Source organism: Colossoma macropomum, unplaced genomic scaffold (assembly GCF_904425465.1).
Source record: "Colossoma macropomum unplaced genomic scaffold, Colossoma_macropomum, whole genome shotgun sequence".
NCBI classification, from domain to species: domain Eukaryota; kingdom Metazoa; phylum Chordata; class Actinopteri; order Characiformes; family Serrasalmidae; genus Colossoma; species Colossoma macropomum.
In genome coordinates this window covers 30042043-30054593 of record NW_023494788.1, presented here as the reverse complement: position 1 = coordinate 30054593, position 12551 = coordinate 30042043, and the positions used below count along the sequence as shown (strand labels likewise).

The 12551-nt window shown below is 39.9% G+C and overlaps 1 protein-coding gene across 1 annotated transcript; it reads left to right on the top strand.

Moving 5' to 3' along the window:
• The first annotated feature begins 671 nt into the window (after positions 1–671).
• Positions 672–12318, top strand: phf6 (PHD finger protein 6). The gene is made up of 11 exons (XM_036569134.1): positions 672–842; positions 3046–3231; positions 3500–3601; positions 3742–3875; positions 3974–4020; positions 4129–4292; positions 4472–4615; positions 8098–8202; positions 8426–8559; positions 10688–10820; positions 11617–12318. Exons 2-10 carry the CDS (start codon positions 3100–3102, stop codon positions 10818–10820), a joined length of 1095 nt encoding a protein of 364 aa, XP_036425027.1. The 5' UTR covers positions 672–842; positions 3046–3099; the 3' UTR covers positions 11617–12318.
• The last annotated feature ends 233 nt before the right edge of the window (positions 12319–12551 follow it).

Here is a 12551-nt window from a genome sequence, read left to right as displayed (position 1 = left end):
AAAGTACAACCCAAAGAAAACATACATTTCTGATTTACCACTATCAGTTTTACACATAAAAATCCATGACATGTGGAGGTTTACTGGTTGTTTTGGATAGTAAATACAATGACTTGCATTGTAGACATTGTCCCATGTTTCTATTACCTACACTGTAAATAAATCTGAGGTGGTGAGTTTCTTTACAATGAACAATTTTACATCAAACCACTATTCATTTTTAAATCAGTGGAATTCCCCTTTAATCTCCTGGGGACCCACTGCCCTGCACAGTTTCAATTATTGTCTGCCCCAGCCCATCCAGTCCAGCTCAGGAGGGGCTTGATAATCAGTTGGTGAGCTGGGTAAGGTGTGTTGAGACAGGAAGTGGTTAAAACTGTTCAGAACAGTGGGTCCCCAGGAGCTCATAGATCATGTAAGGACGTACATATTTACATTGTGGAAAATTCAACAGACCACTCCATCTTCTTTCAAACACAAGAAATCCAGAATTTGAGCATACATTTATCTTACATTAACACAATCTTTAAAGCAACGGGATACAATAGGAAACAAACCAGAGGCCGAACAGGAAACAGAAGCGGCACTCGACAGAGTGAAGGGAGCATACGCAGTCAGAATGAGACGCACCCCGGTTATCCTGAAGGGGCGTGGCGTGTTCATGAGTGGCGAACAAACGTGCTTTTTGCAGTAAGCCAAGCCTATGCAACGTAACTTGAATGCTCCGCAATGGCTAGAAACAATCTGCAGCCGTTCAGCGCTCAGTAGAAGGAAGGACACACACCACCAACCTCCTGCTTCCCCTGTTTAGCGGGATAACGTGGTAGAAACACACATCAGCGGTAAGGACTTCTAACGTGACATTTTAAGAGCGGAAATTATGCTCTGAGTGTGAGATGATGTGTGTGCTGTAGTGTTGCGAGTCCCTCCGTTCTGTATTGATGTAATGGGTATGGCGGTCTCCACACTCGGAGCGGGTGAAATAATCGCCTGCTAAACAATGTGAAATACGATGATGTTGATCCATAATCTGCGGTCTGTAACGTTACTGGGAGCGAGTTAACATGAATGTTTTGAATAATCGTTTGTGCTCATGTTCTCAACATGGGCCTTAGAAGAGCGGTCTCGGGGAGAGATCTGATCCCCCTCTTTCTACGATTTCGGGACATCTTTTAGAAATTGGCACTGGAGTAACCAGACTAAGTTACAAAATACAAGAAAGTGAAAGTGTTTTAAATCCCGTAAAATCGTAATAGTTTTTGAGGTTTCAGGCCCTCGTTTCCACCATTTTAGCCATAACACACCGTAGGAGCTCTCTGCTTTAGTTTCATTCAGACTTTTCAGCTCATGTTCTCGCCTGTTTACTTGGCTGTCCAGCGCCTGCACGTTGTGTTTCGTTGCTATTTATGTTGTTGCTGCCGCCGCTCCGTAGCATTTCTGAGCTATCATGGCACCAGGCCTGTTAGCGCCAAACCAATGCAGAAGAAGCATTTACGAGAACAATCCATGTCGTTAATCTGAACAACAAATAGATGCTCAGTGACCATAGAAAAGGGAAGAAGGTTTAACGAGATTTACCTCGACTAAACGACAGAATTTTCCACACTGCTAGCGAGCTTGGCTACGGCTCTGGACATTGAGTTTCAAACTAAGCTAGCTACGCCACGCTTTTTCTCTTGCCTTGTTTATTCTTTCAAACAATGTCTCTCCATATTTACAGTTTACTAATGAAGTTAACCTAGATTGTTCGTTTTAATCGTTTACATCCCTTGTGGAGACTTCGGTTTCACTTTCGCGCGTTTTTGGCTCGGAGTTGGTTTAATAAAGACTTCATGTTTTCGCTATCGATTAACTTGGTCTTGTTTTTGAAACGTATACGAAATGTTGTGTCAGATAAACGTTATCTATTAATATGTCTACAGGGACATGGGTTGATGCGGGATGTGCGGTTGATGCGGGGCCTATTGCTCAACCCTAACTTACTCATCTTCGTCTAAATTCTTACATGCTTATGTATTTCCACATATTACAAATATATTTTTAATAAGTCTGAGTAACGTTAACCTGCCCTCTGTCACAAGCTCGTACTTTAAGTCTCCTACAGGCCTGTTGAAACACAACCAACACTAGTAGGCCTGTGTAGATTTGGCAGAGTGGCATCTTTGAATAAGAAAGAAAGAAATATTGAAAAAATGACCAATTTCCTTATGAATTCTACAGTCTGCTTTGAGTTCAGGTGGAAATTGACTGCTTATGTACGGTTTTGGTCATGCAGCTGCTGTTGTACTGATGATCACTTTGTACGAAATTAAGTTTTGTCTTAAACTGTAGTTTATAAAAAAAATAAAATTACCAATTTTCTTACAGATTCTACAGTCTCTGCTTTGAGTTCAGATGTAAAAGTTTTAAAGGCTGCTTATGTCCGTTTTGGGTCATACAGGTGCTGCTGTACTTCTGTTCTCTTTCTGAGAACTTTTTTTTCTTAAACTCTAGTTTGTAGTGTTTTTTCATCAAATTATCATATTAAAGATATACCATTTATAATAAATATGTATTATGTGTTACTATGTGAGAACAGTTTTTATAGGTGAGAACCAATATTTTTACATATAAAATGACGTATATTGCTGCAGTAAAGTGAGAGGGATGTGCAAGTGGAGTCCTTTCAGGGAAACTTCTGTTTATATTTTCAAATGTAGAAGCAAAACAACTTTTTTTTCCCCAAAGGCTTTAAACAGAGTATACAAATGCATGCACAAAAGAAGATTTTGTACAACATTTGATTTATTTTGGCTCTGCAAAACGTTTCTTTCTTTCCTTTTTTTTTTTTAAAAGAAGTCTATTATGGTTTTATTGATACCGTAACATGCAGTAAAACTGTGAAGTATTTCATGATGGCACAGCAAATGTTAAATCACATGACTTATTGGTTTCCATATTAAAACATAATTAAGGCTTTTTCTGGAATCACATATATGGAGTCCAGATAGTCATGTAGTCTCCTCCATAAACAAGATTATAATCTCATTCCCCAATTCTCTACAGAACTGTTCTCTGGCAACATCGGCCTCTCTTGTCACAGTGTGGAAAAGATCAGCCATGTCTGGGCAAAAGAAAGGAGCTTCAGCGCGTTTGCGAAAATGTGCCTTCTGTAGAACTAACCGAGAGAAGGAGTGTGGCCAGCTACTAGTATCAGACAACCAGAGGGTGGCAGCCCACCACAAATGCATGGTGAGTGGACCATCTGCTGGCCTAGTTGCAATCAGATGTGTTCAATGGGACAGAAAAAAGCCCTCTTTCAGAAAAGGTGTTAACAGTTAATTACAGTTGTGTTTGTAAAGCTGCTCATGGGGAGATGACCTAAGAATAAGAGAGAGTTTCAGAATGTAAACTGAAGTGAGCTTGCATATCTTTATTTGCACAATGTGTCATCACGGTTTATTTGCATAATTCTTTAACATTTTCATTATTTCAAATTAATGTATGATTAATTTTACAGCTCTTCTCCTCTGCGCTGGTGACATCTCACTCAGACAGTGAAAACATTGGGGGATTTTCTATTGAGGATGTGAAGAAAGAGATCAAAAGAGGAAACAAATTGGTGAGTGTCAAGCAACTGCTTTGCAAACTTCTTGCAGATCTAGTGAATAGCTTTGTCTTTCTAATTGCTTCTATATATCTCCTAGCAGAATAAGCAATGTTTTAACTGCTTTTGCATATCTTTGCTGATCTTTTGTATAGATGTGCTCGTCTTGCCATCGGCCTGGGGCTACCATAGGCTGTGATGTTAAGACATGCCGGCGGACGTACCACTACTACTGTGCCCTCTGGGACAAGGCACAGACCAAGGAGAACCCCTCGCAGGGCATATACCTGTAGGTGCAATGATTTCTTGCATTCTGATTCCCAAAACCGTTAAGCCTGATTTATAGTACTTTTATTACATCTCTGTTTCTGTGCTTTTGAAACGCAGTGTTTACTGTCGCAAACATCGAGACGCCTCCCAAGACGTCAGTGATGGTAATAAGTGCCTGCCGATTTATTTGTAGAGAGTAGTACACAAAACACAAAAATATAACTCTTATTAGCGTTGTCTTCTAAATGTATTGATTGTGTGCATTCTGTCAGAGGAGCAAGGAGTTGCAGCCAATGATTCAGATTCATCCCCCCCACGAAGCAGAGGGAGAGGGAGGTTTGAGAAGAGCAGAATCAGAGGTGTACCACGCGGCCAATCAGACGACACCCGCTCAACCTCTTCACAAGGCGTTGATGAAATGGAGAGCTCTTCAAATGTAAGACCCTCACTGATCCCCATTCACTTACTGTGAAATAAGCTAGATATCTCAGAGATAAAGGGTGAAATATAAATATTGCTTGTTTATTCACTGTTATTTTTTTGACACAAGAAGTAGATTTTGTGATTGATACTTCTAGCACACAGTGTTTTACATGTTAATGTGTTTTAATGTAGCGAGATCGGTCCCCACTGAGGGGAAGCCCCAGTGAGTCAGGCCTTCGCTGTGGTTTTTGCCATGCTGGTGATGAGGAGAATGAGACCCGTGGCGTTCTTCATTCTGACAATGGGAAAAAAGTTGCCGCCCACTACAAATGCATGGTGAGTCGCATGAGCCCAGTGCTAGCAAAAATCATTGGGCCTCTTTGTGGTATGATGTGATCTTTTTTTGCAGTTTGAAATAGAGTAGTTTTTTTTTTTAATTGTCAGTTAAGTTAGACTGGCAGTGTAGTAAGGATGAGGCATTGTTTTAACAATATACTGCAGCATAAAATGATCACTGTTTTAATCATTCCAACAAGCATGTTCAATTACAGCAGGCGACAATTTGAATTGGTATCAGCACTGGCACATAAATGCAGTATCAGCAATGGGGATACATATAGCGCGAAGCAATTTTTGACACATGCATGCACACCAGTAGACGGAACTTAATGCGTCAGCGGTGTGGGTTGACAAGCAACAGTAATAATGCTCATGACAAAATTTGTAATGGCAGTATTTCATGTGAAGGCAATGGTATTGGTGAAATACCAGTTGGAATTCTTACTAAGGTATTAGTTTCACCAGTACGTAACAATTAAACCAATTAGATATAGGAAGGATTAATTAAACAGGGTTGGAAAGGTTGGTTCTTCAGTGAGGGTCATGCTTATGTGTTAGTGTGATATGTAAGGGGAAAACAGTCAACACTGTCTGTATGTAGTTGTAAGACTCGCTGATCCACATTGGCACTAAGTTGTGTCAGAATTGTTGGGGCAGGGGTTGTGATATGTAAGGAAAAACATGTAATGGTTGCAGTGCATAAACCCCTAATTGCAATGATGAATGCACATTTGAGGGTTGAGTGATGTAAAAACCATAGGCACTGCTCTACAGACATGGAATGGAAAAAAAATGGAAAAAAAATGAAATGAACATTTTTTTTTAGCCAACTGTGTCTGAACACATTGGAATTAGACCTCTGCATTTAACCCATCTGTGCAGTGAAACACCTCAGACACAGTAGTGAACACACACACTGGGGGCAGTGAGCACACTTGCCCGGAGCGGCGCCCAGGGAGCAGTTGGGGGTTAGGTGCCTTGCTCAAGGGCACTTCAGTCACGTACTGTCAGCTGAGGGAATCGAACCGGCAACCTTCCGGTCACAAGGCTGGTTCCCGAACCTCCAGCCCACGATTGCCCCGTATTTCATGCGAAGGCAATGGTATTGGTGAAATACCAGTTGGAATTCTTACTAAGGTATTAGTTTCACCAGTACGTAACAAACCAATTAACAATGTGCAAACAGTATAAACCATGCTGACGGGCCCCTTATCTGAGTGGATAAATCAGCCTTCTTTCAGTAATCACTCATCTCTCGCTGTGAAGTCAGGTACACTCTGAGTTTATGTTATCCCAGGTTGTTATTGAGAGAGCAAGTGTTAGAGAAACATGTGGAAGTAACTGCCGGTCTCTTGGGAAAATCATAACCTTTAGGCTTGGTTTAGCCTTTAGCATAGCAGCCCACTAGCCGTGCTAGTGTGTCTACTAGCACAGCCTGCAGTATGCCTCTTTTGGCCAGCTGTACACAGCAGCCAGTTCTTGTGGCCTGTGACACGGTGGCAAGTTGAGTTGAGATTTTCTGAACTTCATGTAAATTAACTGTGACTCATTTGAAGTGAAAATCACCAGTCATACACTTAAAGCTCTGATGTCCCCACCCTCTGCTCTCTAAACTTTTTGTTTCTAGCAGCCTTTTATTAGTATTGTGCCAAAAAAAGAGAATTCTGTAAACTTTTGCAGTACATACATTAAACAAAAGGGCAATACATATGTAGTATGTATCATAATTTTAACCAGCACAGGCATGAGCACACCCACGAGAGACAAACTTGAGGCGACATTAGTGACTTGTCACCTCCTAATGTGAACATACTGTAAGGGACTGTTTGTGGATTTCGTTATACTTGTTATTCAGTTGTTAATTTTAAGACCTCTTATTCAGTAAGTACCATGCAACTAATTTATAAATTATGTAGGTCTGTGAGGGAAGAATGTCCTTCTATTGAAGAATATATTAGTTTCATAGAAGTTACTAAAAAATAAGTTTTAAGATTAATAACTTAATAATAAGCCAAGGGTGCAAATCATGATCCAAATAGATATCCCGTCTCTCTGCAAAGCATTCGGCAGGAAAGTGGAGGCACAATATGCAATAAGTGTTCGGAAACTTACTAATTTGTGATGGCTGTGATGGATGATTTAATTTTAAATGTACTCTTTGTGGACAAAAGTATTGGTACACCTGCAGGAGCTTTTATGACATCCCATTCTAAATCCATAGGCATTAATATGGAGTTGATCTCCCCCCTTTGCAGCTATAACAGCTTCCACACTTCTGGGAAGCTTTCTACAAGATTTTGGAGTGTGTCTGTAGAAATTTTTGCCCATTCATCCAGAAGAGTATTTGTGAGGTTAGGCACTGATGTTGGACGAGAGGGCCTGGTTCGTGATCTCTGTTCTAGTTTATCCTAAGGTGTTCGATGGGGTCAAGGTCAGGGCTCTGTGCGGGCCAGGCAAGTTCTTCCACACCAAACTTGTCCAACCATGCCTTTATGAACCTGGCTTTGGGCACAGTCATGCTGGAGGAGAAAAGGGCCCAAACTGTTGCCACAAAGTTGGAAGCATTTCCCTTCACTGGAACTAAGGGGCCTAAGCCAGCCCCTGAAAAACAACCCCATAGCATTATCCCTCCTCCCCCAAACTTTACAGTTGGCACAATGTAGTTAGGCAGGTAATGTTCTGGCATCCATCTGACTGCCAGATAGAGAAGCGTGATTTGTCACTCCACAGAATATGTTTCCACTGCTCCAGAGACCAGTGGCGGCGTGCTTTACACCACTCCATCTGACGCCGTTCACTGTGCTTGGTTATGTAAAGCTTGCATGCAGCTGCTTGGCCATGGAAACCCTTGCCATGAAGCTCCTGGAGGACAGTTTTTGTGCTGATGTTGATGCCAGAGGAGGTTTGGAACTCTTTGTTGTTGAGTTAGCAGAGTGTCAGTGACTTTTATGCACTATGCGCCTCAGCATTTGGTGACCCTGCTCTGTAACTTTGTGATCTGTCACTTTGTGGCTTGAGTTGCTGTGGTTCCTAAATGCTTTCACTTTTCAATGATACCTCTTACAGTTGATCATGGAATATCTAGGAGGGAAGAAATTTTGTGAAGTGACTTGTTGCAACGATGACATTCTAGTATAGTACCATGCTTGAATTCAGTGAGCTCTTTAGAATGACCCATTCTTTCACAAATGTTTGTAAAGACAGACTTTATGGCTAGGTGCTTGATTTCATACAGCTGTGGTGGCAGTGGGGCTAAATGAAACACTTGAATTCAATAATTAAGAGGTGTGGCCCAATACGTCTGTCCGTATAGTGTGCGTAAATGATACAAGAGGTTCAGTGTGTGTAATACCTGTAGTAACATCATTTCACTATATATCAATGTGTATATCAATGTTGTGTATTTTAAAAGAATAATCCACTATGTATTAGCCTGTAAGTCTTCTAAAACGTATTTCTTTTTCCTTTTTACATGACAGCTTTTCTCTTCGGGAACTGTACAGCTTACTACCACCTCACGAGCAGAATTTGGGAACTTTGACATTAAAACAGTCATACAAGAAATAAAGAGAGGAAAAAGAATGGTGAGTTCAGCTTTAATCAAAGCCTCTGTGACCATTAGAATTTTATTCAGTCAGTAAGTTATAGTGGTGAGTCAGCTCAGTCAGTTAATGCATCTGTATTCATGCAAGAAGCTTTTATGTGTAGCTGTACTTGGTGGATGATTTAACTAAACATAACGTTCATGTTGTCTGAAGAGCTTTTTTAATTTTTAATCTATGACAATATTATTGTGCTGGGTTTCAGAAATGTACCCTGTGTGGCCAGCTTGGAGCTACCATTGGATGCGAGATAAAAGCCTGCGTGAAAACTTACCACTACCACTGCGGCCTTCAAGACAAGGCCAAATACATAGAGAACATGGCCAGAGGCATTTACAAGTAAGTCCTGCATTGTTGACCTTTATTGAGGACATGTCACTCTTTACTAAAGATTCAGTGACCCAACAACCTGTCAGTGTAGGTTAATATGTGAGCGACTGGAGCAATGGATGCTTTCTTTCCAGTTATTTTCTTGACAAACTGCTCTTTTTTTGGAGACTGCATTCTAATCAGTCTCTTCCAAATTATAAAGTTTAATAAGCCTTCTGCTGTAGTTTTCTGTCAAAGGATTGGCATTATCTTTACCTCCTTTTTTTGTCTTCTATCATGGTAAAACGGTATAGTAGATATATAGGAAGGATTAATTAAACAGGGTTGGAAAGTTTGATCCTTCAGTGAGCGTGATGCTCATGTGTTAGTGTGATATGTAAGGGGAAAACAAGAGTGCTTGTTTCTCAGGTGACTGAGAATGTCAATGCAGATTGTGATCAGACTGTCAAGAATAGTCTGTCTACAACTACATACAGACAGTGTTGACCTTTAGTAAAGAGTGACATGTCCTCAATAAAGACTCACTGATCCACATTGACACATGCATGCACACCAGTAGATGGAACTTAATGCGTCAGCGGTGTGGGTTGACAAGCAACAGTAATAATGCTCATGACAAAATTTGTAATGGCTGTATTTCATGTGAAAGCAGTGGTATTGGTAAAATACCAGTTGGAATTCTTACTAAGGTATTAGTTTCACTAGTACGTAACAATTAAACCAATTAGATATAGGAAGGATTAATTAAACAGGGTTGGAAAGGTTGGTTCTTCAGTGAGGGTCATGCTTATGTGTTAGTGTGATATGTAAGGGGAAAACAGTCAACACTGTCTGTATGTAGTTGTAAGACTCGCTGATCCACATTGGCACTAAGTTGTGTCAGAATTGTTGGGGCAGGGGTTGTGATATGTAAGGAAAAACATGTAATGGTTGCAGTGCATAAACCCCTAATTGCAATGATGAATGCACATTTGAGGGTTGAGTGATGTAAAAACCATAGGCACTGCTCTACAGGCATGTTGTCCAATACAGAAATGTAACGCAAATATATTGCCATTTTTGCATGATGATACAGTACATTTTATACAGAATTAGGAAAGAAATGCTTTCACAAAAACAAAACTCAATCATTTATTTCTTTCTTTCTTTATTTTTTTTTTGGTAATTGCCAAAGTTTTCAAAAGTACAACAGTGCTTGTTGCAGGGATAATTGCCACAAGTAATTTACAAACTTTACAAGTACATTTTCAGTATGATTTTGTGTTTGTATATAAAGTGTGTCACTTACCTTCTGGCTGAAGATGTGCATTTTCCAATATGGCTCTATCACTCTCAGCAAACTGTGGAATCCAGGAGACTCAACAGCCAAGTAGAGGTGCAAATCAAAATCTATAAACATCCGTATGGAGTTATTTGTTTCGGCACTTAGCAGCTGCTTGAATCCTGTGCGGAACAGCTGCTGTGACTTGTGTTTTCCCCTCACTTTGGTGAATTTGGGTGATGTCTTCACAAATGAATTAGCTTAGCTGAGGTATTAGCACAGGATCTGATACTTGCTCAATGTCAACCCACTGTCACCATTCGGTCTACCGTCGTTCATCATTACTGTCCTCAACTGGGAAACACAAACGGTGGATGATAGCAAAGATGACTTTTTCCAGCTGTAGTTTCTAATAAGTTCTGGGATACATATGCAAAATGCATTTCACTTCATTTTATTGCACATCTGCTGTAATTAGCAGCAGCTTGTGCTGCAAGAATGGTGAATCATTTGGAAGAATGGTGTTTCATCCTTCCAGTACAGTTCCACAGACCTGCATAATCTATTCTAAGGTGAATATATTCTAAGCTGTTTTGGTGGCTCATGTTGGCCCAATAACTTACTAAAACACTTCATGTTGGTTTTTTCTTTTAGTTTGTCTGTACGTTGTTAACATGGATTGTGATAATTTATGAAAATTGCAACAGAAAATTACTTTCTTCACTCATGTTTAACTCCAGCCTTCAATATTTATGTAGTCCTTCCTTGACTATTCACATAACCGTTGTCAGGTATTCATCTGTTGTGACCAATTCTGACTTTGACCTGCTGACCTACATTGATAACTTGGATTACTGAACTGTTTTAACATATCAGACTGTACTGTAAGAATCACAGTGGAAATGAGGAGCGGGACGAAGAGGATGAGGAGCGGGAGAGTCGCAGTAGAGAGAAGGCTGCCAACAACCAGGGGGGAACCCCTCCTCTGCCTCAAGTCAATGGCAACTAGGTAAGCATCTAGAGATGATTTTGCAAACAGTATTTGCACAGTGCGTGGAGATTTTAAAGGGAGAAATTCCACATATTTCTCAGATTTTCTGTAAAATTAAATGGTTAAGATGTTAAAAAAAAAAAGTCATATAAAGTGAAATGGTCGATTTGTAGAGAAGCTTCCTGAACCGGAATTGCTCACAGTGGTGGTGATGATAACCAAAGGTCTTAAGCATTTAATGCCTTTTAAAAGCTCCTTCACAAAGATATTGCACAAAATGGTTATAAATAAGCTGCTTGGTGTCAGGCGTTATTTTACAACAGTTCTGAGGTATGGTTTTGGCCTAAAACATATTTTTTAAAATGTATTTTGGCCTAATACATATTTTCTTAAATTCACAGAGGTAATGCAGGGTGTTATAAGGCAAAATAGTGTCCAAAGAATTTTTTTAATTTAGCACTGTTTTAGCATTATGAGCATTACATATAAAAACTCTGGTTCCCTGGCGCTGGTTTTGGATAGTAAATGCAATTTGCCTTGTAGACATTGCGACCCCTGGTTCCTATCACCACTACAGCAAAGATGTCTAAGCTGATGTTTCTCTACAATGAACCATTTCACATCAAACCACTCTGAATGACTGTTGGTTTACATTTTCACCCATTAATACATACAGAAATTTTGCAACATTGATAGAAGTCCTCTGTGGAAAGCTAGTTTGAATTCTGCACAGTTAGTACAGCTGCTGTTATACCAAAATAGGAAAACATTGAGGAAATTTTGTTTTAAAAATACTGATGTTTGTCTCTTGCAGATAATGAACGACGACGAGGGGGAAAGGACAAGTTATTTTTGTATTGTGCTCAACTAGAACATAGGAGCCAGCTCACAACATCGACAGTTTTAATTTTCCCTCTCATCGCCAGAAGTCCCATAACCATTGATGACTGGCCATACATTTCTATGCCTTTTTCTGAATACTTTAAGAACATCACAAATGAGACTGGAGAGTCCAGTTTTTTCCAAAATCCCACTGAACTCAATGAGGTGGTTTTCAGAACACAGAAAGCCAAGTCCTACACAACAACATTTGAAAGGAAGATCCTCATAAACAGTGTATGTCAGTCCAAGACAAGGCTCAATCAGTGTCAAACAACCTGCTTCAGTCAGTGTGGGTTTATACGTGAGCTGCTGTACATCTGAAGCTCACATGACTGGACCAATGGATGCTTTCTTCCCAGTTTCTTTCTTGACAAACTGCTCTTTCACCGGACCCATTTTTGGAGACTGCCTTCTGATTGTTTTTACTGTCTCTTCCAAATTCTGAAGTTTAATAAGCCTATCGCTGTAATTTTCTGTCAAAGGATTGACATTCTCTTTACCTCTTATTTTCTCTTGTATCATGTATTATATTTTACTACTGTATTATATTCATGAGTAATGTTGAATATCTGTGGCTTCCTTTATAGTCTTGAGTCAGGATTAAAGATCATTGGCTAGCATGCACTTTTCTTTACCCTGTTCTCATGTGGTATTCATTCCCTCATCCACTGCATTTCTTTTAATCTTTAAAAGCTGGTGTGTCACACTGAAAACGGAGTGAAGACATATCACTGATGAGCACAAGCAAGTCATCTTTGGTTTTACTAGGTTATGGTATAAATTGTATTTTTTTACACTTGTTTTATGCAGCATGGTTTAGTGTAACTTTGAAATGATCACAATACATAGAGATGTATAGATGTGCAT